This window comes from Zalophus californianus, chromosome 1, assembly GCF_009762305.2.
Source record: "Zalophus californianus isolate mZalCal1 chromosome 1, mZalCal1.pri.v2, whole genome shotgun sequence".
NCBI classification, from domain to species: domain Eukaryota; kingdom Metazoa; phylum Chordata; class Mammalia; order Carnivora; family Otariidae; genus Zalophus; species Zalophus californianus.
Genome location: NC_045595.1, coordinates 65,382,776 through 65,409,708, shown reverse-complemented (window position 1 = coordinate 65,409,708; position 26,933 = coordinate 65,382,776). Strand labels below are relative to the sequence as shown.

The window sequence follows — 26,933 nt, the reverse complement described above, 5'->3', positions numbered from 1 at the left end:
GTCCACAAACATGTAAAACTTACCAGATGAGGGAGCATATTTCCCACTAAATGTAAATCCTAGAAGAGTTTGCATCTTTGCCTCAGAGGAAAGACAAAGAGAATATATTCAAAGTCCAAACTTATTAAATGCATAGGACAAGGATCAATACTTGAATGAACAACTTTCTTGGTTAATTTTTTTAATTCCTGAAGTTTACAATATAACAAATGGGTGACTCTTGGGGGGAGTAAATAAGTGGATTAGATCATTACCATCAAGGCTTGGACATTAAAACTTGGTTTGTTTATAGTGGACAAAGTGTCAGAGAATTGTGTGATGGCCATAAGCACTTGATCACTTGGTGGAAAGTATAGAAAATATCTAAGGATAATTTTCAAATTCATGCAACACGTCAAGAAGCTCAAGATTTCATAAAGATGAGTCTTTAGAATGATACTCTTCAGTGGAGGAACTAACACTATAGTTTTGATATAGTCCAAAGGATACACATGTTAACTGTCTAAGAGTTGTCAAGACTTGTGCTGGATAGTACATGCCTTATAATGATGACTAGATGCAAAGTCATTGGAGAGAGCAATGAGTCTTACCCTTACATAATTATGGATTCATATCACGTACTGTAACTGACAAATCATAGGAGCCTGGGGAGGTTGTTGATCTTTTGTGAACCTCAGCTTAATCATCTAATGATGCTGACTTGGAGGGCTATTATGTGAACTAGGTGAGATGAAGTAGACCTAAAGACAGTTGGGGAGCAAGAGAAGCTGCTTGAATAAGCCTTGGGTGGGAGGCTGCTCACTGTTGGGTGATAAGGGATTGTAAGATGCCTTCTTCATTAAGGTATATTTATAATATATATATTATATATAATTATTATATATATTATATAATATAGTATATACAATATCATATATATGAAGATATATAAAATAGAAATACATGTACATATATTTCTGCCAGCATATACATACACACATGTATATATTCATGTACACATACCTACGTGTGTGTGTGTGTGTGTGTGTGTGTGCGTGCGCGCACATGTAAGGAATTTGTTCACATGACTGTGGGGCTAGCAGTCCTGAAATCTGTAAGGTAGACCAGCAAGCAGGAAACTCAGGCAGAGTTTCTATGTAACAGTTTTGAGGCACAATTCCCTTTTCTTATGGCACTCTCAGTCCTTGCTCTTAGGGCTTCAACTGCTCTGATGAAGTCCACTCATATTATGGAGGATAAACTTCTTACTTCAAGTCTATTGATCTAAATGTTAATATTTCCTCAAAATTTATCCAAAAAATACTTTCCTGGCAACATCTAGACCAGTGTTTGGCAAAACGACTGGGTGCCATAGCCTAGCCGAGTTGGCACATAAAATTAACCATCACAGAGGATTAAAGAGATGAGCTGCCCTTAAATTAGTTAGGATTTGCAGACTTTGGGGGAATGAAATTTAGTCAAATGATAATAAAAATTACCATCCCAATAATAACAATAGTGATGGTAGTGAACACTTACTAAATTCTATGGACGAGGACCCAGGGCTACATGCCCTGTTTATGTGGACTGCTTATTTGTTCAGGCGATACATTTTTACCTCACCTCCCCAGGTAACTAGGGAATAGCACTCCAACAATTTTCTTTATATGCATGTAATAGAATATTATTCAGCCTTAAAAAGGAATAAAGCACTGATATGTTCTACACTGTGGATGAACCTTGAAAACATTATGTGAAATGAAAAAAGCCAGCCCCAAAGATCACAAACTGTATGATTCTCTTTATATAAAATATTTAGAATAGGAAAATCCATACCGACCGTGAACAGATTGGTGTTTTCCAGGGGCGGGGCAAGGAGGGAAGGGTAGTGATTGTTTAATGGTGTGAGATTTTCTTGTGAGGTGATGAAAGTGTTTTGGACCTTGATAGAGGAGGTGGTTGTACAATATTATGCCACTGAATTTTATACTTAAAATTATTAATTTTAATTATAAAAAATTTAAAAAGTACTCTTGCGACAAGAGTATAAAGAAATGTGCAGAGACTATAGGTAACATATTCCAAATGTTAGGCGTGTCAGTGGTATACAGACTCTCCATTAACTGGGAGATATCCTTTTACAATTCTCCTCACCCTTAGTCACTAATGCTCAACCTCTTCCCATGCTGGCATATATAACATATCCCTGAAGGGACTCCTATGTTCAGGAGAATATTTTCCATCTTGCCTGGTCATACTGTCTCCTCTAGGATCCACACAGCCATGTCTTAGCCCATTAGTGGCCCTTTCTCCCAGCCCCTTGGATCTTAAATATAGGAGGGGACCACTCAGTGGTCTCAGGTGAGCTGCTATTTTGATTTTTTTCTCTCTTTTGGCCAGTCAACTCTTGGCCAAGGCATATGCATATTAAATCTATTGCCCAGGAGGGCATGTCATGAGAGGGGAATCTGAAGTTTTAACCTATCATCTGCCATTCTTTCTTCTTATGGTTTACTCTTTGTATCTCAAAGTCTTTTCTGATCTCTAATACTATCTTCTGTCTTTCTCTTCTATTCTTCTACCCCATGTCTTCTTCTTGGGGACATTATTATATTATAACCTGGCAAGGGACAGCAAGCTTAGCTGGCCATTCCCAATAAGAATGATTGAGGTGGTGTGTGGAGAATGAGAAGGTTGACACTAAGATTTGGGGAATGACAAGAAATGAGTGGGGAAGGTTGAGTACAACAAAAGATCATTGAAAGTAAGGCAAGGAACTGTGTCCATGACATTGACTGGATTATTTATATGGATGTTGAAGTAACCAAGAATAATAAAAGAATTGAGAAAAAGAAAATGAGTAAGGGAGAATGTCTGAGAAGTCAGGATGTGGTTGCAGGAAACAGGAGTGGTAGGTGACACAGACTTTTGGCATCCATTGCAAAGGAGATGAGGGTTTTGAATGTGAAGAGAGAAAAAAATTCTAGAAGTAGCAAGGAGTTGCTGGAAGGACACCTAAGGTACCTCATTCTTCTGGTACCGAGACACTTGAGGTGTGGGAGAAAAACTCAGCCACCTCCTAAGAGGATGGTAGGAGAAACATTGTCCTTGGGTTTAGCCAGGTTTCAGTAAATTCAAGGAACTAAAAGAAACTTCACTCTATAGATTTCTCATTACATTAAGAGTTCCTTCTTACTTTGGCATTTGACACAAAAAATTGAAATGGAATATTAAAGCCATTTTAATGTAGAACAGCAACAGTTTTCACTTAATAAAAAATGTTGATAGAGATGTGGACATCAGGTCTCAGGTGACAATTTGCTTGCTGAACAAATTGCCCAAGGCTCTTCTATCTGTGGTGATAGGCCTACATTAGGGGATTTTCTTAGGGGATTGTTCAAAAGAGAATTACTCCTCTATAAGTTTGAGGGTTCTTACATACATATTTAGTTTTTCATGTTTTCATTTCTAGAAGAATGTAACTTTCCCATCAAAAGAGTATCATTTTATTTTCTGAATAAGTATCAGAATTTAATAACTTTTACAATATCTTGTTTGGGGGCAGCCAGTCTTTTTATTTTATTTTGCCTCCGTTAAATTGAACTATAGTTGACACACAATGTTACATTAGGTTCAGGTGTACAGCGTAGTGATTCAACAACTCTATATGTTATGCTGTGCTCACCACTAGTGTAGCTCCCATCTGTCACCATACAGCACAATTACAGCACCATTCACTATATTCCCTATGCTTTCATCCCTATGACTTATTCACTCCATAACTGGAAGCCTGTATCTCCCACTCCCTTTCACCCATTTTGCCCATCCCCCCATGTCCCTTCCTTCTGGCAACCAACAGTTTGTTTTCTGTATTTACAGGTCTGCTTCTGCTTTGTTTGTTCATTTGTTTTGTTTCTTAGATCCCACATATGAATGAAATCATATGGTATTTATCTTTTTCTGTCTGACTTATTTAACTTAGCATAATACCCTCTAGGTCCATCCATGTTGTCACAAATCAGCCTATCTTTTTGAAAGATCAGGTTTTAGTATATTCTTTTCTTTCAACATTGCAGTTAGGTCATAGGAAAATGTTGAAAGTTAGACAAATCCTGTTGTGTATTATAAGAACAGGACTCATTATCCTAGGGAAACAGACCCTGGCTGGACACCTGTTTGTGTGACTTAACAGGTTTGTGGCAGGTTGTGCTAGGCCATGTTCAAGAGCAGAGCTGGCAGTCATGTGTCAGTAGGCTGTGGTTTTTCCATTCAGTAAGCAAAACAGCAGAATAGGGGGTTGTGTTTAGTGGGTCCTAGAGACTGAGTGAGATCATTAGCCCATAAATCATGTGGCCGCATAATAATAGTGGAGCTTTCTTATTTAGAAAATCATGAGCACTTCTATGGTCATTATTTTCTTATAGCAGAAGTTGCTTCAAAAGCAAATGTTTACTAATGGCCATTAGAACAAAGCCATGCTCCTGGTGTCCTCACCCCCTCCCACTCTGTTCAGAAGGCCCAACAGGGAGTTGGAAGTGGAGCTGAAACCTGATACAGGTTTTCAACGTGGTACTATGGGAAACCCTACCATCCCTTCCATTTGAAGGAAACCACTAAACTTCAGAGAGTTGGCCCAGTAATGACCTCACCGCTTTATAACATGAGACACGCTTACACATGAGACATAGAGTAAATATTTAGGGCAGTTCCCCCTTTTGGTGTGATGGCACATCATGAACAAGAATGAAATGGGATTTGCTTATCATAAAAAGCTCTTGATATGGACAGGCTATTTGACAGGCATCATTCTATCTAGGCCAGGGTTCCTAGCATTGTAAACTCCCAATGGAAGCAGAAGTTTCCAGAAAACTGGCTTGTAACAAAGGTGCAGTTTGTGGGAAAATCAGTCAGGACATTTATTTTTTTTTCTTTTGTAGGCATCACCTCTATCTAAAGAATGCAGTGGCAAGGGTCTTGGGTTTGGATGAAGCTATTTTAAGAAATAATTTAGAGTCATAGAACATTAGAGTGAGTTGCAAACAAACTTAGTGAAAGCTTATTTATGGATAAGAAAATGAGACTCCAGTTTGTTAATGGTAGAACTGGAAAGAGAATTTGATCTTTCTCTTCTTTCCTTCCTAGTCACCTCTTCTTTCCTATATAATCCAGAGTGTTCTTCTTTTCGGCTTGAATATTTACCATCTTAGCTCAAAGTTGAAGCAAATTTAAACATGATGCTATATTTCAGTTTATGGAAACATAGAAAGAGAAGTATTTTAGAAAATCCAGTTGAATGCAAATTCAAATGGGAACATAAGAATGATTTGACATCTATGAATACAGCCTTTTTTAAAGATAGGAAGAGAAAAATCATCAATTATGGCATATGAAATGTTCTTAAATTGTGTGGTACAACTTTCAGGAAAGAAAACAAAAATGTTACCTGTTTACTGGATCTCAATTTCTATATAACTCTAAACTGTTCTGGAAAAATACACTTCCAAAAGCCAATGGCAGGACGGACATTTCTCTGCATTTACTATGCAAGCTATCACATGATTATACCTTTTGAAACAAACATTTTATTACAAGTGTGGGTGAGTTCTATTGAAATCACTGAAAATTGTCATAAAGCTTTATTTTAAGATACTCATTTTACTTCTGAATATACATAATGTTGTGTGTTAATCCCTGACAAAATGCTTATAGGAGACTCACTTTTAATGATGAATAATTATAATGTATTGTATGTATTGAACTTGTCCTATGTCTGACATGTTTTATATTATTTCTTGGGAGATTGCAAATTAATAAAAAAGTTAAGTTTTATTTTAAGTGTTCTCATGTTATGAATCCACACTCTTCCTTCATTTGCTACATTAGTTATGAAATAGAGGAAATAAACCTGTTTTTCTGTGTCTGGCATACATTGCAATTCATCCAAAGGAGCAGATAGTAGACCTTTCCCAAAAAGAGTTAAAGATATTTCAGAAATGTAAGAAGAAAGGAGGGAAAAAAACCCCTAACTTTTTGAATTTTCATCATCATCATCACTGGACAAGCTTATCTTTATACTTCCATGATTCTATAAAATTATTCATGTTACAAATGTATATTATGGGTTCTTTTACACCCAGGGAATGATTATTAGACACCTATTTAAAATTACCTATTATTTTTCATAATGATAAGTTCTTCATAAAGTTATGGGTCAACAGATAGAAAAACGAAGATTTGGGCAGTGGTCAAAAATAACTCCTTAAAACAAACTGAGGGCTGCTGGAGTGGAGGGGGGTGGGAAAGATGAGGTGGCTGGGTGATATACATTGGGGAGGGTATGTGCTATGGTGAGTGCTGTGAATTGTGCAAGACTGTTGAATCACAGACCTGTACCCCTGAAACAAATAATATATGTTAATAAAAAGAAAATAAAAAAAAAACTTGATTCAAACTTCTTAAAAGAAAAATAACCCCTTAGCTGTGGTGACTCAGTGGTGGGTCAACTGAAGCATCTTCACAACCCCAGAACACTGTGATCCCCCCTTTTTTTTTGAAATATTTATTTATTTGTCAGAGAGAGAGAGAGAAAGAGAGCACAAGCAGGGGAGTGGGCAGAGGGAGAAGTAGGCTCCACACTGAGCAAGGAGCCCGATGTGGGGCTCGATCCCGGGACCCTGGGATCATGACCTGAGCTGAAGGCAGATGCTTAACTGACTGAGCCACCGAGGTGTCCCCATTGTGATCCTTTGAGGATCACAGTAAACCAACAGGAGTGAGCTCTCTACAAAAGTCAGCTTAAATATTGACCTGTCATTACTAACAGGTCCTAAGGAGACAACAAAGGAGCAGAAGAGCACCTGTAAGGTCTGGAAAGGGGTTTCCAGGAATAAACTTGTAAATACAAGTTATTCTAGTCAGCTTGGCTGCAATGCTACCTTTGGGAGATAGGAATGTCAGGCACTGGGATTTGCCACAATCTCCTTTTTTCCCTGCTTTTCTGTGCATTGTACAACCTTATGATTTTTAAAAAATATTTATTTATTTATTTGAGAGAGAGAGTGAGTGTGTGAGAGTGAGAGAGAGAGAGAGAGAGAGAGAGAGGGTCTCCAGCAGACTCCCTGCTGAGCATGGAACCTGACACAGGGCTCAGTCTCACTGCCCATGAGATCATGACATGAACCTAAATCAAGAGTTGGACACTTCACTGACTGAGCCACCCAGGTGCCCCCAACATTATGATTATGATTTATATTACTGTGTGAATTTGTCTGTGTGGGAAAATGTATCTACCTGTGAATATGAGTATGAAATTTTTTTAGCAGTCATCATTTATAGAATGCCTGCCATGGTGCCAGTAATATGTTAATATATATTATTCTAACTTTTCTCACATCAGCCTTATGTAGTAGTATTTTTATTGTCTCCATTTCACAAATGAAGACATCAAGGTTCAGAAGAGTTAAATTAAATCACTGCCCAGGATCATACTCTTATAAGGGGTAGAGTCGAGAAATGAAATCAGGTCTGTTAGTTTTCAAAGAGTGAAAGCACTCTTGGTGCTCTAATTGTTCATTGTACAGTAATTACCTAGTTTCTTCCTCAGTTGCTGGTGCATTGATTGGTCTGAGTAAGTCCATGAGAGACTGACCAATTCTGGAGACCAGGACAAAGCTTTCTTGGGTCTGAAAAGCTGGGACATGGGGTCTAGATAGGTGGTCCCTCCAAGCTCTCCATCTGCTCCAACCTCTACCTTTACCAGGAGAAATTTCAGCCTTGTTTTCTTTCTCTAGCTTTAACATCACAAACCTCCAGAGGGGAGCTATGGTAGGCAAGGAAGAAAATCACTATGGGAGTGTTTGTAGCTCCCCTGTAGCAAGTGGCAAGGGAGGAAGTTCTGTAAAAAAAAAACAAATGTTATTTGTCCCTAAATCCACAAAAGCTCCATGTTTATAGTATGACTATTTACTTTTAGAGAGTTGATAATCCACACCAGAAAGAATAACAGATTTTCTAGTTGATAATGCCAGGACAAGTATTTTTTTTTTTTTTAAGAGAGAGAGAAAGAGAGAGCAAGAGAGTGGGGTGGGGAGGGGCAAAGTGAGAGGGAGGGAGAGAATCTTAAGCAGGCTCCATGCCCAGTGCAGAGCCCGATGTGGGGCTTGACTCATGGCCCCAAGAACATGACCTTAGCCGGAATCAAGAGTTGGACACCTAACTGACTGAGTCACTCAGGCACCCTGTATATATATATGTGTGTGTGTGTGTGTGTGTGTGTGTGTGTGTGTGTGTGTGTGTGTGTGTGTATTTTAATTGAAGTATAGTTGACACACAATATTACATTAGTTTCAGGTGTAAAAGGCAACTTCTTGAGAGAAGTTTCTGATGTCTAGGCCATCTGTATTTAATGCATATGAATATAAGTGGTTTATTTTGAGTGATAAAGCACTGGTCAAAGGTTCTGGATTGTCAGTCTTCATGTTTCAAAATACCTTGTTTAGCTGCAAGGAAATCTGAATGGCTTCTCCTTTGTCTTGGGGCATGCAGCCTCTGTTCTAGGAGCAGGACTCCCTGGAAGGATGGGTGTCCTGCCTTGCAATTTCCAAGCATTGTGTCCTTGCTGGAGAAGGATCAGTTCAGTCAGTTGCTTAGTCTGAGGTTAAATTACTCTCTCTCTCTCTCTTTTTTTTTTTTAACTGGGCAGTGTTTGGCACACAAAGGGCACCCAATAGATTCTGGTTGAATGAATGAGAGACCAGAATTTACAGAAGAGCAGAGAAAATAAAGGACAAGAAATAATGTAAGAACTGAAGGTAAAACATGTATGAGGCTGAACAAAGGCACAAATTTTCAGACTATATCTTCCTACCTGGCCCTAAGGAAGATAAATTTAATCTAGTCCAAGTCTGGTGAAATTTTATACCTTTAAGAGGAAAGAGAAAATTTTCAAAACTTCCAGAGAGGCAAACAAAATACCTAAAAAGGAATTTAAAAAATTAGACTGCCATCAGGCTTTACACTAAATGTTAAGGAGCAAATTATTATAAAAGTCATTATTGGGACAAGTGGTGAAATTTAAATAAGATCTGATGGTTAGAAAATAGAATTAGTTAAAATTCTTGACCTTGATAATTGTACAGTGGTGATGGAAGTAAGTATCTTTGATTTTAGGAAATACACACCAAAATATTTAGGAATGGAGCATTCTGCCTGTAATTTACTCTCAAATATATAAAAACCACAGGGATGAGATAAAGGAACAAATGCAGCAAAATTAGTGAACATGTGTAAAGGATATGTAGGAGTTCTTTTTACTGTTGTCACAAACTTTTTTGAGTTTAAAATATTATCAAAATTAAAAGTTAAAAAATTCTGAGTGAAAGGAAATATTTTGAACTCAAAATGCTATAGTTAGAAACAAATATCAATCTGAGAGAAAAATTAAAATATTGTTGCATGTGCAAAAAGAAATAACATTTAACATCCTCTATGGAAGAATTAGTGATATTAGGTCAATAAATGACAAAGATATCCAAGACTAAAACTACATACATTGATGAGAGAAATCAAAGATGATCTAAGTAAGTGGAGAGACTTATCAGGTTCATGGATTGGAAGAACGCACAAAAAAGTAATACTAGACATTTTAGCTAGGCTAATCTAAATGTCAGCTAGACTAATCTAAGTTGCCATTCATCATTGAAATACATCTGATTTCTTTCTTTCCAGTTTCAGTTATTGTAAATTAGGCTTCTATAAACATCCATGTACATAGGCCCAAAGGCTCAAATACAATAGAAGTTAATTTCTCATTTATGTATCAGTTCTAGGTGGGTTCTTCCCCATGATAATTCAGGAACATGCTCCTTTGGTTTTGTGGGCCTTGTTATAAATAAGTGAGGCTGGGTCTCCATAACCAGGGTGACTCTGGTAGAAGGAGAAAGAAGGCATGGTAGTGGCTCACAGTCTCTGAAAATCCTTGACCTAGAAGTGGCTCACATTCTTGCTTATACGTTGGCAAATGTGGCCACATCTAATTCTAGGGAGGACTGGGTAATGTAGTTTTTTGTAAAATAAGCTATTTATAAAATTACTATAGAACCATTCTGCTTTATGCCCTATATAGACAGTTTCCAATTTTAGGCTATTATAAGTAACACTTAGTTAAACAACTTTGGGCAAAAAGTTGTTTCTCTGTTTAGTATTTTTCCATTTATGTGGTTCAGAAATAGAATATCCTGGGTCCAAGATCACTGGGTTTAAGGACTAAACATTTCATTTTTTTCACACTTGCCTCTCTTTTGGATGCCTTCATAAGTTTCTTGTCAGCTAAGTTTTCCTCTGCAAAGGTTTACCAAGTTTACAGAGTCAAAACAGTCAAGTTTTATTCCTGGATCTGGTTTGAACTTCATTGTTTACTTCTTGGTGTTTACGACTCTCATATTGGTATGTATGTGGAAAAATAAACAGAAGACCCTCTCTCATTCTTGGAAAAATTGCAGTTTCCCATTCCCAGAGGAAAATGGGGTGGAGGGGGAGACTTCTCAATAAAAGATCCCTGGGTGGGTCATCCCTGTTCTCAAGGGTTGCTGAGATCATTCATATGTGCGGTTCATGCTTCTTGACTTAGCAGTTTCCCAGAATTAACAGTTCCTTCCTGCATGATCACTTCTCTTGAGTTAGCAGGCCCAGACACTACATCTATCCCTTGGGTTTCTTCTGGCTTTGCCCAGCTCTAGTTCCTGCTTTTAGGATGAGTACAAGTCTTATATCTGTTGATTTGCTTTACATCTGTTCTTTTTTTTAAATAATTTTTTATTGTTATGTTAATCACCATACATTACATCATTAGTTTTTGATGTAGTGTTCCATGATTCATTGTTTGTGCATAACACCCAGTGCTCCACGCAGAATGTGCCCTCTTTAATACCCATCACCAGGCTAACCCATCCCCCCCTCCCCTCTAGAACCCTCAGTTTGTTTTTCAGAGTCCATCGTCTCTCATGGTTCGTCTCCCCCTCCGACTTACTCCCCTTCGTTCTTCCCCTCCTGCTATCTTCTTCTTCTTTTTTTTTTCTTAACATATATTGCATTATTTGTTTCAGAAGTACAGATCCGTGATTCATCTGTTCTTACTGCTTAGTTGACCCCGCCAAAATTCCTGCTGTGGTCCTTCTGGTTCCTCTTCTCTGGGAATTTTTTCTCCCTTGTCTCCATGGTTTATGACCTAGCCCCTTCTTTTTATGAAAGCCATAAAAGCATCCTGGCCATTTTTTTCCCCTCTGGAAGTTTATTTCTGTCTTTGAAGACTTCACTCAGTTCTGCCCTGCTCTTCTGGTAGCCTTACTTGGGCTGATATTCTCACCTTCCTCTCTTCGTTTCTTTGTTCTGTCCCTTTCCCATTTGGTCTCTGTCCTTCTGTGTGCTTTATGCTTGATCTCTTTTATTATTAGGGTGGCAGGGGTGGGGTCTCTGGCAGCCCCCAGTGGGAGATGGCAGAGGTTTGGGTTGGCCAAAGGGGCTGATGGATCACTATTGGACAAGCAGTCTGAAGAGATGAACATGCGATTTGAAGCCAGAATGGCACAGTCACACCTGTGTGTGAATGTGCTACACAACAGAAGACAGGAAAATAACTAGGAAAGGAAACATAAAGGAGAACTTTGGATAGTCAGAGGGAAAGAACAAAAAAGAATGTCAGGTCAACAAGGAAAAGAGCAGGGGAAAGTTTTCTGAAAATGAGGTAAGTTTTGGAAGTGTTGAAAACACATCTCTTAAGGAAAAAAAGTACAAGGACAGAAGCTGGATTATGTGGAATTCAGGAAAAAAATGTGTAAAGAGTTGAAACTCAGGCTCTGACATCAGAATCCCTGGGTTCAAATCTCAGTGTACTACATAAACACTAGCTGAGCAACAAAGGACGATCTCCTCATTTCTCAAGTTTTCCCCCTGTGAAATAGGGATAATAATAGTGTCTATATTTTAGGACCATTGTGAGGATTCACTGAGACAGTGTATGTGTATCACTCAGGGTTCAATCAGAGAAGCAGGGCTACTCTAAGTAATAGAAAAAAACAAACCTTATATAAAGCATTGGATTCTGCGATCACAGAAACTGGCAGAGGCATCTATGCTGGGCTGTTGTCCCTTCATCTAGCGCTGAGGCTGTAGTGGCATTAACCAGGTTGGCAGTAAGCTAAGAAAGCCGGGTGTGGTCATGAGTAAAGACAAACTGGAACCCATGAGGATAAATGGGGACCATCCCACATACTCCATGCTGTGGCTGACTTGCAGGGGAAGCCGGTGCCCTCCCCCAAGATGCCACATGTGCACATAGGGAAGTCACAGGAGGAGAGAGACGAGGAGATGGAGCAAGTGACAATGACAATGTGAGCCAGGTGCCATAGTGCCTGTTGCCTTATCCTGACCTTCAAAGCATACAAAATATGGAGGTCATTTTCTTTCTGCTTTTCAAGTCTTAAGCAAAATTTCTCTTGTGGCCTGCCCTGACATGGAACCATTCAGGGAAGGGAATTCTGGGAGATGTGGTTCCAGCTTAGCTATGTTGTTACAATGCAAACCCTACAAAGCCAATGTAACATGTTAAAGAGTGTGCGCCATATTGGTGAGGTTGGTTTATGAGAGGCAGACAGTTTCTGAGAAAACCAGTAATGGGATGGAGGGTGGTGTTCCCCAAGGGTCCACTGGAGGTGAATGTGTGAAGTGGAGGTGGTCTCTGTGGGAGGTGGAAATCATCCTGCTTCTTTCTGTCATAGTTGCTGACACTGTCTTAAGCTGGAAGTTTTGACCTCAGTCCTTTCACAACTGGTCATCAGAGCACTCTCACCCTCTCTGTGCACAAAGGACCTCCTCCTTAGCCCCTCTTGAGCTCTTCTTTCCTCCTAGGTAGAGGCTTACAGTAGCACAGGAACTTAGCTCAAAATGGGAACTTTGGGTTTTCCATGAAAGGTGCCACAACCACCCACCTTTGGAGTTCTGGCTTTTCTACTCGTGCTGACATCACTGACTCAGACTCTTTACCCAATTAGGGAAGCCCCTGCCTCAACACTACCTCCCTGCTCCCCATGTCCCCTAACCTTCTCAGCCATGTTAAGAGAATCGTGGGCTATTTTTCCTACAAGAAACCACAACCAGGATCTTTGGGGATCCCTGCTGACACTCTGTACATTCCCATGAACACTGGTCTTCACATATAAACTAAAAGCATACATGAGGAGGGAAGAATCTCTAACAAGCCCTCTGATTTATTCCTCCATGCCTCAGTTTATTTGTATGGGAGATAAGGTTGTCAGCCACCTTCCTCAAAAGGATATTCTGAGGTTTCACTTGGGAGACTTGACATTTATTAACCAGGGTCACATGAAAGCTCTGATTTAATCTTTGGAAAAATGCTTTGAGTGTTTCAGACATAGGGACCATATAAGCATAAAGAATTTTGCCCATAGCTCTTGAAGGAGGCAGCGGTCAGTCAACAGGGGTGTGGGCCAATCTTTGGTGTGTTCTGTTTACAGTTGTGTCCAGACAAATTTAAGTGGAGAATTAGAGATCAGTATACACTACACTGGTTCATTAACTATTAACTATTCATGTACTGAACAAAGATATTCCAAAAATATTTATAATATCTTATAATAGAAGAGGATCCTTTTAGTCAACAGGTTACAGTTGGGCAACAGCCTCTTAATAGGATAATACCACTCTTGGGGGACAAGAGCAAGAACTGTGGAACCTTTCATGTGCCAGTCATTACACTATACCCTTTCATATAAATATCTCTCTTTGTCCCTTCAACAATTATTCCAAGTAAGTATTATTATCTCCAAGGCTCAGAAAGATTAAGCATTTTGTCCACAAGCTAGGAAGGAACCAAATCAGGGTTCCAAGTTAGGTTGTTTGTATTAAAAAAAAAATCCATGTTCTCTCACTCTATTATCGAACAGTAATAGTTGTCTTCTAGGTCAACAGCTATATTGTTAAGCATTGACTATTTATGTTCTTATGTGATGAGTTAGTAATAGAAGTAAAGATAAAATCTTTGGACTATAGCTAATATATTTTAGAGTACACAGTTGGATTAGTAGCACACCTAGACTTAAAAAAGAACAAAAATGTTGTCACTATTTTTGCCCATTTGTGAAACAGATTATACACCTTGGAAGAAAGTTTGTGTTAATGGGAATTCTTGTGAAGGGGAGGCCAAATACTTCCAGTTCTGGGAAGGAAGCTCCAGGGAACTGAAGCATAAACATCTTAAAAAAAATGCCAGAAGCATTATTATTATTTTTTTAAAAAGCCTACTTGTGCAGTAAAATCATGGTGTTTCAGACCATCCCTTTTCTGCTGTTCAGTCAGAGGTCTAATTTCTATCTCTCCAAGAGTGAAGCATCACCAAGAATCCCGCATTGTTTCTTGTCTGTGGTATGTTGGAAAGATGACATCCACAAGTAGTCTGTTTGCAGTAATTATCCAGATCTCAAATCAGACACCCAGTGAAAATCATTTTGTATTCAGCTTGAAAGGAAGGCATTAATAAACAAATGAACATACACTTCACTCACATCAACAGTCAGCTGAGGAGCTGACATGGGAAACCTTTCAAAAAGTAAGTGTTAAAAAGATGACATGGAAACAGCGAAGACAAATCCCAGTTGGCTTGGCCACATGGCACAAGTTGAGAATGTATGAAGTGTCTTTCTAAGATGCTGAGGATGGAGTTGTATCCTCTAGGGCCAGTGGCAGGCCACAGACCTGGAGGGGAGAAACTCTGGAGCTGTTCTAATGTATTGTTTTAAATGGAGGCTTTCCTTGGTAACTAAAGATTGACTTTTTTATATTATAACTAAAGATTGACTTTTTTTAATTATAATTTTAACTGTCATCTAAGTCTTCCTTTTCTTTCTTTCTTTTTTTATTATGTCATCTAAGTCTTTCTACAGAGAGTAGGTGTTGTCAGAAAGAAGACCTCTTGCCCTTCTGAGCATTTGGATATGCAAAGTGAAGGAGCTGGAGCTTCTGGGGGGAGGAAAGAGGAATCAGAAGGAGCAGGGAGGGGACAGTGAGTTGATGGAGTGTCATGGGCAGGGAGTCCTCTCTGGGTCTCTTGCTGACATCATCATGTCAAATGTATGAACCCTCAGCCCACGATTTATGGGAATGGATTTATTGTAAACACTGGTGAGAAGACAGAGTTCAGCATCCAGACTGAGGTAGTGCAGAAACAGAAACAGTTTTGCAAGGGAATAGGAACAGGGAAGCAAAGGGAGTCCAGAAGAACATAGACTTCGGGAATTTCTGGAGACTGTGATGGAGGCTCAATTATACACACACATACACACACAGACACACAATGGAATGTTATTGGAATATTGGAATTATAATGGAATTACACGGAATATATATATACTATATTTTCTTTACTCTTTCATCCATTGATGGACATTTAGTCTCTTTCCATGTCTTAGCTATTGTGAATAATGCTGTGGTGAACATGGGGGTACAGATATTTCTTTGAGATCCTGTTTTCTTTTCCTTTGGATATCTATACTCAGAAGTGGGGTTGCTGGATCATATATGGTAGTTCTATTTTTAATTTTTTGAGGAACCTCCATACTGTTTTTCAATGTAGCTGTAACAGTTATGTTCCTGGTAATGGAGGCTTTAGACTTTTTTGGGCCATGGACTTGAGACTCCCTAGTAACCCTTTATAGACTTCAATGGTTGAAAAGACCTCAGAGAGCACCTCTGTTTTGGAGACAAATTCAGTTTAACCTGAAAAACAGTTATTGATCATTCACTATATGTAGAGAACTGTCTCAGGTGCAAGGAAAAGAGATTCAGCTGGACATTTCGCATTGTGTGTTGCGGAAAGTGTGAGAAAAATCAGTCCCTTCCCCTAAGTTGCTTATAATCTAGTCAGAGAGAGGGACATGTAAGCAACTAGTTTTTAAAGCAGATGAGGTAGGAAGTTTTGGGAAGGCATAGAGAGCCAGAGAGCAATCAATTAAATGGGTAGTAGATTCAGGGAGGTTATCCTCACTGCATACGTGATGTATATTTATAGATACATTTTACTGAGTATTTACTATGTACCATAACCTGTGCTAAGATCTTCCTATTTAATTCTCTAAACAGTCTAAATGAGATGGGCATTATTTGGCATTTATTTTACAACTGAGGAAATGGGCTGTAAGTTCACCCAACTGGCAGGTGCTGAGCCAGATGGGAACCCAGCTAGTCTGAGTGCAGAGCTGCTACCTGTCATGACACTGCATGAGGCCTGGGACAATTTGTGGGAACATCTGGGTGAAAGGCTCACAGTTTCTCCTTCTGGGTGCTAATGCAAGTCTTACCATTAATCTAAGACACAGACTTACTCAATACACTTTGCTATTAACATCACTCATAACTTGAGACTTAAAAATCATAAAATGCAATTTCTATTCTTTCCCCTCATTGCCTACAACCTGAGTTGTCTCAAAACATGATGGAGGTGGAGGGCAGTAGATGTACAAAGGGGCCTTGTGGAGGCAGCCCTGTCAGCAAGTGCTCTTTGAGTTGTTTCTCTGGAGGTGGTGATGGATCTGCAACACCACACCCTTACCTTGTGACTGGGGCTGCAGCTGCATTCCCTGCCAAGAGACAGGACAAAACCCAAGCTATTGTCCAGGTCTCGAATTTGATCTCTATCTTGGTGGGCTGTGCTGACTGATCCAGTCTATTATAGGCAGAGGTCATGGTCATCCAGTGCCATGACCCAGATGTGCTAAGAGGTGGGATGGTGTGCTGGTCATGGCGGACGGGGCTGGGGATGAGTAATGACTCCATGGTACCCTGAACTTATCACAAAGAGAGTGTTTTCCTTCTCCAGGGTGATCCAGCCCAGCATTCTGCCCTCAAGGAGTGTAGAGTCTATTTACTGATATAAACTTTAAAAATTACCAGCAGTTGGACAAGAAATGACAGACACCAATTGAGTGGATCTGGTCAAGGCTGTGTAGTTTCAGGGGTACTGAGGTTGGTCTGGGGTCATCAGAGAAGACTCCACTGTAGGGGCTGCACTTGCTTCTGTAGACCGGGATGGGGGGACGGGGAGGGGCGGGGAGCCACTGGAGGGTTTTGAGTGGGGAAGCAAGAGGATCAAAGTGATGTGCTAGGAAGATGATTCTGGCTTTGAGATTTCCTCTGAAGAAGAACCACCACCAAAAAAGGCTTTGCAATGGTGGGGGAGCTGTTGAGCACACAGTGCCAGGATGAGGCTGCCAAGCAGGCTGGCTGACCTTGCTGCACTGCCATGGTTCCCTTGTCATTGCCCTATATGGCTACAGGCTCTGCCACTCAGACATGGGCCTCCCTCATCTGTAGCCTGACCCCTCTCTTGCTCCTAGGAATGTCTTCCCTTCCATTTCACCTCTCCCAGTACCAATTCTGTTTTCATCCCAACCCTTACAGAATATTGATGTCACCCACATTTTATGATGTCTCATAACCCTCCTAGGGTTTTTTCATCTGCCTGACTCACCCCAATTGTTATATTCTTCTTATTTTCCACAACCCATTTTTGATTAGACATCTCCTTTCCCCATGTTTTATAAATCACTTATTACTGCATTCAAGATTGATCTGTCTTGAAATATAAAGTGCATTTGAAAAACAAATTAGAGCTGGGGGTGGAGTTCCCATCATCTAACCATCTCCTTATCATGGCACTGGAGCTCACCTTTGCTCCTGTTACCACCTTATCATACAAAGCCGAGGTCACTGAAACCCAAATCCACCCTTCCCTTCTGGGAAAAATAGAAATTGGGAGGGGGGAAAATCTTTTACATTCATCTCCTGTGGCTATGAAATTTACAATATACAAGACAGTTGTTATTTCCTTAAGGAGGCTGGATTTTTTCTAGCGGGACTGGGTCTTGGGTGGTGGTGGTGACGGGGACAGTGGAGGAGGAAGGGATTGAAGCCAGCTGCAAGAAAAGAGAGGTCCAGGGGGGCTCCTTCCAGAGGCCTGGACAATGAGACTCTGCTTCATGTGAATAAAACTGGTAAGGGAAAGTTTTGAAACCAACCAACTGAATCAAAGAACATAAAACTGCTTAAATCTGTATCACAGCATAATATTAATTAAATCTGAGAATGTGTGTGTGTGTGTGTACACGTGCACACACTCTTGGATGTACTCTTACTGGCCAAACTAAGACATCTTTCTTACTTTTCTCATCCCCATAGGCTAGTGTGGTCTATTACTATCCAGGAAAGGAAATAGCTTCCCACACTGGTTGCATATTATTACCTTACTATTGCATTTTTCCTATTCTCTTTGGTTGGCTTTTTCTGAGTTTTGGGAGCTCTTTCTTTGTTCCTAATCTGTGTTTGCAGGCTTTGGTTCTCCTTGGCCATGTTCTTAAAGTGCAACAATGACATTCAGTTAGATTTCCCCCATTCTCTCTCCACTTTCCCAAGCGGCAGTGCGATGCCATATGTTTCTTATTGGTGCTGGAACAAGTGATGCAAACTTAGTGGCCTAAGCAATACAAAGTTATTATTTTACAGTGTGGAGGTTAAAAGTCCTCAATGGGTCTCCTTGGAGTAGGGCCCAAGGTTCTCTTCTAAAGTTCAAGGAGGCTCACTGGGGGTTCAGCTTGCAGGCTCCAGGAGCAAAAGTAAAGCTCTGTAGATATCAGGATTTACTCTTTCTAAAAGTCAGGTTAATATCAATCTGTTGTGACTTCAGCTCATTCCTGAGGGTCTTACACTCCCAGGGCTTGTAAAGAATTTCTTCCCTTTGCCAACACAGATCTCCCCCACAGAGTTCTGAGAAACATAGCCTGCAAGGACCTGCTACTTAGCTAGTGATCCTTTAGAGCCTGCTGCTGCTCCATCCCCACCCTACAGAGTGCCCCACCTGGAATCTCATCTGTTTCCTGCCCCTTCCCTCCTGGCCAAGTCCTGGCACACTCAATGACCCAATACCCTTTGTGCAGAGTTCATGATACTCCTTGGATGGTGATCCTCCTGGGTACAAGTAACATTTCCTGGTCCCCAGAGGCCATGGATTTCTTTATTTCCAGCACTGGCTCAAGAAGATTTGCCTTGCACTGCTTCATTACATTGAATTTTATGGTTTTAATATCACATGTCTGTAAGAGTTACTGATTCTATAAAACCAATTTCTGAATACTTAAGATTTTACCTTTTTTTCCTGTGATTGAAAAAAGGAAAAGCAACTACAGCACTAGAGTGAGCAATTTCATGGTCTTTCTATAGCAGGAAGGCTCTTGTGAGGTTCATCATGTATAAGGTAGGAATCTGGCCCAAATTACAGGATCTGTGATTTAAAAAAAATCCTTGTTTCCCCTGTTGTGAAGAAGTCTCTATTGTGTTTCCATTTTGAAGATGTTTTAAACTTTATTATTCTTTGAATTATTTTTCTAGGGTCCTAGACATCAAGATTGATGTGGGATGGATGAGGTCTTACCAGATGGCTTTCTCTCCTTGGGGCATTTCTCTGGAGATGAGCTCAAGAACCTAAACGCTCTTTGTAATAAGAGGTGGCATAGATAAATAAGCAGCCTTCTCCTTCTATCACCACACCATGGGCTCACCTAACCCTATCCCCTCCTCCTCACCAGCTCCTCTATCTCCCACCCAATCTCCCACTAATACTGCTAATATTGCACAAACACTCAACACTAGAGCCTGAAGGGAGCACCCTGCTGGAGACATACTAAAAAGTTAAAAAGAACTGGCTCACTTTTACAAAATATTGCTTCACCTGAGAAAATTAGTAAAAGGAATTCCTATTTAGAATGGGGTTGGGAGGTCATCAGGGAAAGCTGTCATGCCCCACACTCCTCATCAGTTGTAGACCCAACAGGAAGAGCCAGAATCTTGCACCTGGATGCTACCTAGTATCCCAGCAGGAGGAAGGCAGGCTTCCTCCTCCCCTGGTAGCAGTGGTTCAGCTAATGAGAGACAGTCATGACGACAGACAGCCGATGAAAAGCCACTATACTTAGAACTCCCAGTTTCCTCCAATGGACTTTTTGTTTATTACAGCCTCCCCAACTGCCCCTCCCCTTTTCCTCTATAAAAGAGCAGTCTTCTCCTTTGTGCTGTAGCTTGCTTATCTGGGATTGTGATTCTCTGCTGTTCCTGAATAAATCCATTTTTGATGGTAAAATAACTGGCAGTTTTATTTTTTAAGGTTAACACAACTTATCTCCACAAAATATCCTCCTTCATCATCCATAAATTCTAATGAAACTAGAGTGCTTCCAGTGTTGGTAAATTATAAAAGAGAGAGCTGAAAAGCAGCTTTACCACATTCAGTCTAAAATTGCCTTTTGGAAAGCCAGAACGTTTTTGGCATGAGAGGTTTGAACTTTTGTAGACCCTGTTCCAAATGGAAGCAGCATAATTCTAGCATATTCTTGTGGTTCACTGTTCTTTCTCTAGTGTGGCACTAATTTTACATTTTCAGTATTACTTGTTTGATGACAGTCATTCCCAGTAGACTCCAACAAGTATTTGTTGAGTTCACTGCAAAAATGACAACCATTCTAATGACCAAAGAAACATCCATGTTTGAAACCAGCAGCTTGTGATTCACCATGTTGAGATTTAGACTCTTAGGTATGAATACATTTCATCAGTTTATGATGTGATTTCCACCCTTCCCAGTCTTGTGGGTGGCACACACTGGAGCTGTGATGAGGTCTTAGCCCAACAGTGATTGCTGATTTCACTGTAATTTTTTTCTCTCAAAATTCCCTGACCCAATATTAAAGTTTTCTCAGAATATTTTTGGAGCCTCTTCACTTAAAAGTGGGTCCTTTACAGTTTCTCCAGAGAGTTAAAGAGAATGTTTACTTAAGAACTGACATTAGTGATTCAACCTAAATGTAAAAGGGGAAGCTGTGGTGAAGAGCATTTCCTCCTTCCAAGGGCTGGCACCAAACAAGCAATTGGAGATCCTTGCAAGATGTCTCTTATTTCAGTCCACTGTTGTTTGCTCTTGACTTCCTTGTCTTTGAAAGAGCACATTCGTAATCATAAATGAGAACACAGATGACCTGAACACTTTATTTAGCAGATACATATTAAACTTTATATACTGTAGACACGAGTTCTCTTTTTTTACCAGCATCCATTGGACATTTCTAAAGATTAGTCATATATTAGAGCACAAAATGCCAATTAATTTCCTCAAAGCAGAAACCCTGTGGATCATATTTTCTGACCACAATGCACAATGGTTCTAATCACACACACATATACACACACATGAAATAAAAATCTATGAGAAAATCAAAACTCTAATTACAGAGTATTTAGAAATGAATGGAAATGGGAACACTTTCATATGGTCAAAGCTGAACTCAGAGGAAAAGTCATAACCTTGGATGATTTCTTTTTTACCTTAGTAAAGAATGAAAGTAAACTAAGCAAACCATTTTTAGGAAACTTGTTTAAAAGGAGAAGATAAAGAAAAATATTGCCATGCATAAAAACAGATGGGGTCAGGTGTAACCTGAGAAGCTCAGGAAATGAGGCCAGTGGAGGAAATCTAAAGAGGATCCACCATTTTTCTTGGAAATAAGTATTGTATTTTTCCAGGGTGTATTTTCAGGATTTCAGTATATCCTGACTTCCATGAACACAGGGAAGATGTTCGACAGCTGTTTAAACTTAACGGTGAGATGATAAAAAACCCTGCTACTTTTTCATTTTTAAAAAGGAACTATAAAATAAATTGCTATTATCTTGTTAATGTTTTGAGGTACAGTTACATTTCTATTACCCAGGGGAAGATTGAGGACTATTTAAAACTCCTTATTGGAAGCTAAGGAAAAAACAAATATGTTCTAAGGGTCAAAAACACCAGGTGTTCTACAAAATACACAACAGAATAGCAACTGAGCAAAATCTAAGACACTGTTATGGGATATCATTAAACCAGTTTTAATTTTTTTTTTTTGTCCGAGTTATTCGTAAGGATTTTTGTTTTGTGTTAAAGCTATGGAACACACCTGCTCGCTCAGTTTCCTGGGGAGGCTATTTTGGGCAATGCTGAACTCTCTTTTACTCCCAGATTTATACCAGCCTATGCCCTATTGCTCAGTATTTGCTAAAGCCATTAGAGCATGAGAAAGTTACTCTTCTTCCTGAGCTTTTCACCCACTGGGGACACAGATCCCACTTTCTCCTACTTCCTAAATACTGATTCCAGAGTAGATTGTCTTTCAACCTCCATTTTTACTATGATTATGCACTTTTGTCCTTTTCAGTATTTCATGGGTATCTTAGTGAGATGTAGGAAGAGAGGGTGTTAGATGGATCTGATATATGAGAATTCTCTACCACAGCATTTTCTGAACTATGTGCCTTGGAATAGTCAAGTTGATCCTAATAGGTGTTCCATGAGTCTAAATCCCCTTTTATATATTTACTGTGAAAATTAGGAAATTAAAGGCTCTGGGAAGTCCTGAGTAAAGAAGCCTGGTTTATTTTATTTAAATCTAAGCTAGTTGAGCACACAACACTTTTTTACAGCTGCCTGCACCTGGTTCTAGGCTAAGGTCAACCAGTAGGTTCCCTTCCTGACCCTTTTCAGAGACCTGGACTGGTTTTTGGGCCTCCATGCTGCTTTTTTACCTTTTAGCAGTACTTGGCACCAGACTATTTACATGTACCATGACCTTCTCCCTGATCTTTTTTTTTTTTTGTAACTTCATTAGATGGATCTTTTAAAAATTTCTTATTGTTATGTTAATCACCATACATTACATCATTAGTTTTTGATACTTCCCCCTGATTTTATCTTCCCCCCTTTAATAGTGAAGAACACTAACTCTAAAAAGTGCCTACCATGTACCATCTCATTGGTTGCTTTAAATATATGACCCAGATGCTGAACTCTTCTTCTTGATGGGAGCGTGCGTATGTGTGTTTGGTGTGTAGAGGTGAGGAAGGAGGTGGTCTGTGAAATCAACCCTACTAGTAGTCAGTTGGACATCTACACATGGACTCTCTTTGTAGCCCATAGCCCACATTAAAGTAGTCTCAGTTATCTGCTAGTGATGGGGTAAAAAAAAGTTCTATTCTTTACATCCTGAAGCCCTGAGGAAGGTTTAATCAGTTCTTCACTTCAAATTCACCTCGATAGAATCCAAGTCCTACAGCACTGGTGATGGAGTATAGGGCACAGCATCCCTATTCCAGTTAGATATGTGCCCTCCCTTGGCTGCAGGCAGGGGCAGGCGGTGAGGGGGCACAAGGTTGTTCTCTCATACTATGAAGAATATCCCTTCAGGCTCCCCCCTTTTCCCTTCATATTATCACTTCCTCTCCAACTCTCTCCCTCTCCAGAATCTGTCTCTTGAGGCCTTCATCTCACTCCCATTCCCAAATTGTGGATCTTCTCCTCGCCATTTCTTGAATCTTGGAAATCTTCAGGGCTTGCTAGGTCACAGCTGTCTTTGTCCTTGCCACTTCTGCAGACAGGCAGGAGGAGAATAAATGCTGTGGCTCCTAAAGTCTGGGTATGTATGTGTGTGTGCGCGAATATCCATGGCAATCTGCATTGAAGAACGGCTTTTTCTCTGATATCTGCAAGACTCCAGATCTTTAAGGAACACCAGATATCTTGCATTGGGAGGGTTCATTGTCCACCAATAGTTGATGTTTGTAAAATCTTTTGGGCCTCCTTGTGCAGGATGTGTGTTTTTTCTCCTTTCTAACATTGGCTCAAATTATGAGTCCCTGCTCTAGATATCTATTTCTGTAAAACAAATCACTCCAAAACGTAGTGACTTAAAAACCACCAAATCAGATTTATTTTGTTCATAAATCTATCACTTGGGCAGGCCCAGCAGGGATGGCTGCTGATGTCCGGGCTCCCAGCTGCAGACACATGTGGTCTGTCCACTGGGCCTCTCCCTCATGGTGGCCTCAGAGTAGATAAATTTACATGGTGGCTCAGGGTTCCAAGGGCGAATGTTCCCAGAGAGCAAGACAGAAGTTTCAAGGACTTCTTTGGCCTAGCCTCAGATGTCATGTGGTAGGACTTCCGCTGTATTTTATTGGTCACGTAAGATCAGTCCTGATTCAATGTGGGAGTGGGCTACACAAAGGCGAGAATATCAGGATGTGGGGGACCACTGGGGGACCACCTTGGCTGCCTACAGCAGCCTCCTTCTATTCGGTTTCCAAAGGCAAACTGATTTTTTAATGCAAGTTAAATTTGTCTAGGATATGACACCACTGTACCCAAAAACTTCAGTGGATACTCCACCAGAAAGAAGAGGTCAGGACACACGTTTTCTATGCTCCTCCCAGCCACTGTGGAATACTCAATTAGAGGCAGAGAGTGTTTGTCCTCTGGCATTCCATTTTAGAGAACGGCAGTCGTATTATCCACCCTGGTTCTCGGTACACTCTTTGACTCTGTACACTCAGTTTTGCAGGTTGTACTGGAGAGGGAGAAAATTCTGGATGCTGGCTTTAAAATGATAGTAAGGCAACCAAACTACTGTTAAACCAGCAGCCATCCCCTCTCACTCCCAACATCATGCTGAGCAGTAACAAAAGAAATAAATGGAGATTAATGATACTAGGGTTTGGGAAGTAATGCTTACATGCATAAGATGTACCCACTTAAGTCTTTTAAAAACCAATTGTTCTAATGCTTTTATTGCTCTGTAACAAAATAAATTGAGCTGACATTGATCCCAAGGTCACTGTGAATTGAAGTTCAACCATATTAATGACTAAGTAATCAAATGCAAGTTTGAATGCTAGGAGGAGGCTTGCGGAGGAAGGCATCACAGTATATCGAATGCTTGTAAACATTAGTACAAGTGTAGAGTAAAAGAGACTCCCCTACTTGATGCTAAATAGGACCCAAGTTCCTCTACTTTCTGAGGGATGAAGCACTAAGGATTCGTTTCCATTTCACATCTGCTAGGGTATAATATACTGCCCTAAAGAAGAATGGATTTTGATTTGGCTACTTTTCTCCTAAGATGCTATTGGTTCTCCTCCATGTTTCTGGTTCTCTGCAAGGTGGGCTGAGCCTCCAAAAGGGGGTCCTCCAGGATGGCATGAGGGAAAATGCTGCCCCTCGTACAGAGGACGTGAAACGAAAGGGGCTCATTGCTGGGACTTTTTGCCCCATTCTCTTTCCCAGGTTCATCTCTGCAGGGAAGTGCTTCCCTAACTGAAGGGGCTGCATAATCTTCAATAAATCGGGCTCTCTGCCCCACCTTACTCCCACTTTGCCCTCTGTATCGGTGCCTCATGTCCTTCTCTGGCACCTCTGTTGGTAATTAGAACAGCAGCTGGTGCCACCAGCTCAGCCCTCACATCTCATGGCACCCCTAGGACTCACTCGGAGGACAGAAGAGACAGCGCAATCACAAAGTGAGGGGGCTGCGGGGAGCCCTCCCATGTTGGGGGCTGGGAAGCAGGACTTCCTGATGCTCTGCAGAGAGACCGCAAATGTGATGATGCGGATGGGCGAGCACTGGGGACACGCGTCTGGAACCAGAATCACACTTGGCTGTGGGGATCCGAGCCTCGCACTGGGCCCACGCCGTGAGCTGGAGCACACTCCAGTGGGCTAACTTACATCACATGGATGGGGATGAGGTGGGCCCTCAGGGACAGCTGTGGCTACCGCCCTGCCGCTGCTGCCACCTGCACGGCACTCAGCTCTCTCAGCTTTACCCCCACCGTGGGCAGCCCGGCAATGCTGTGAGATGGGGCCTCTGTCTTGTGGCTGGTACCCCAGTCTCAGATCCGTGAGTCTTGTCTCACTGTTTCCCGGGGAGGGGGGCGGGTCAGTGCGGCAGCTCCTCTGCGTGAACACAGTGTGAGATGAGGCATCGCAGCGGAGCCCGGCCACTGCAAAGGCAGGAGGGGCCAGCAATCAGATGTTTTCTAGGACATCCAGGGGGACGAGGCCTTTCTTCTTTCCACTGAGGACTCTGATAAAGCCGTCCTGCTCCTCTTCGGAAGTCACGCAGATCTGAATGCCACAGAAGAAAACATCAAAGTGTCAACAAGGAAGAAATTAGGAGCTGCTTGAATCACTGTGGACTGAGGCCAGGAGCACCAAATTGGAAAAGAGAGAGCAGTTTCAGGTGGGGGGGGGGGAGGGGGGAGACTGGCTCTGTAAGAAAAAGGTTGAATAAATATTAGGCAGCACCTGGGTTTGGAACTAGGCCCAGTTGCTGAATGTTTTCTGAGTTTTATGAATGAAGATCAATAAAATAGGATTAATTATATTGTGTCCCCCTGAAGAGTCCCTATGAGGACAGAATGATATAATGCTTACCAGAAAACTTAGCATGTGGCATGCAATGAGTCCTCAGTATATTATTATAAAGATCCAGATGAATAGCTGGCTCCTGTCATGTGCTTGGAAGTTTATACACATCATATCAGGAAGTCAAAGGAAGCTATTCCATTCCTGGAACTAGCAAAGCAAACAGATGCTAACATCTCCCCTCACCCACCTGTGCTGTTTATACATATCATATCAGGAAGTCAAAGGAAGCTATTCCATTCCTGGAACTAGCAAAGCAAACAGATGCTAACATCTCCCCTCACCCACCTGTGCTGGACTTAACAAGAAAGTGGTTAAAATCCATTTGGATACCCTTGGCACTTATCACTGCCACTTACCACTGAAGGGCATGAAGTGTGGATATGGTCAGATGGTCATATGGTTTTTGCAAAGAGCTGATAGGGTCTTGTGAGTTTCACCCACTCAACCTCCTTCCATGGGTGGTAGGTTATGTCTTAGGTTGGATTCCCTAGAAACAGAACTTGAGACATGAATCCTTGTGAAGTGGCTTGTTGAGGGCATGCTCTCAGGAGGTGGGAAGTGAGAGAAGCACAGGGGACAGGGGAAGGAGCTGAGCAAGGGTGAGGTC

At 40.9% G+C, this 26,933-nt stretch overlaps 1 protein-coding gene across 1 annotated transcript in view; it reads right to left on the bottom strand.

Annotated features, from left to right (window-relative positions):
- Window positions 1-23,809: 23,809 nt before the first annotated feature.
- STAC (SH3 and cysteine rich domain) overlaps window positions 23,810-26,933 on the bottom strand; it is a 159,208-nt gene continuing 156,084 nt past the window's right edge. The window contains exon 11 of the mRNA XM_027585755.1: window positions 23,810-26,023. Coding sequence (XP_027441556.1) covers window positions 25,925-26,023 — 99 coding nt within the window. The 3' untranslated portion in view covers window positions 23,810-25,924. The remainder of the gene's footprint in view (window positions 26,024-26,933) is intronic.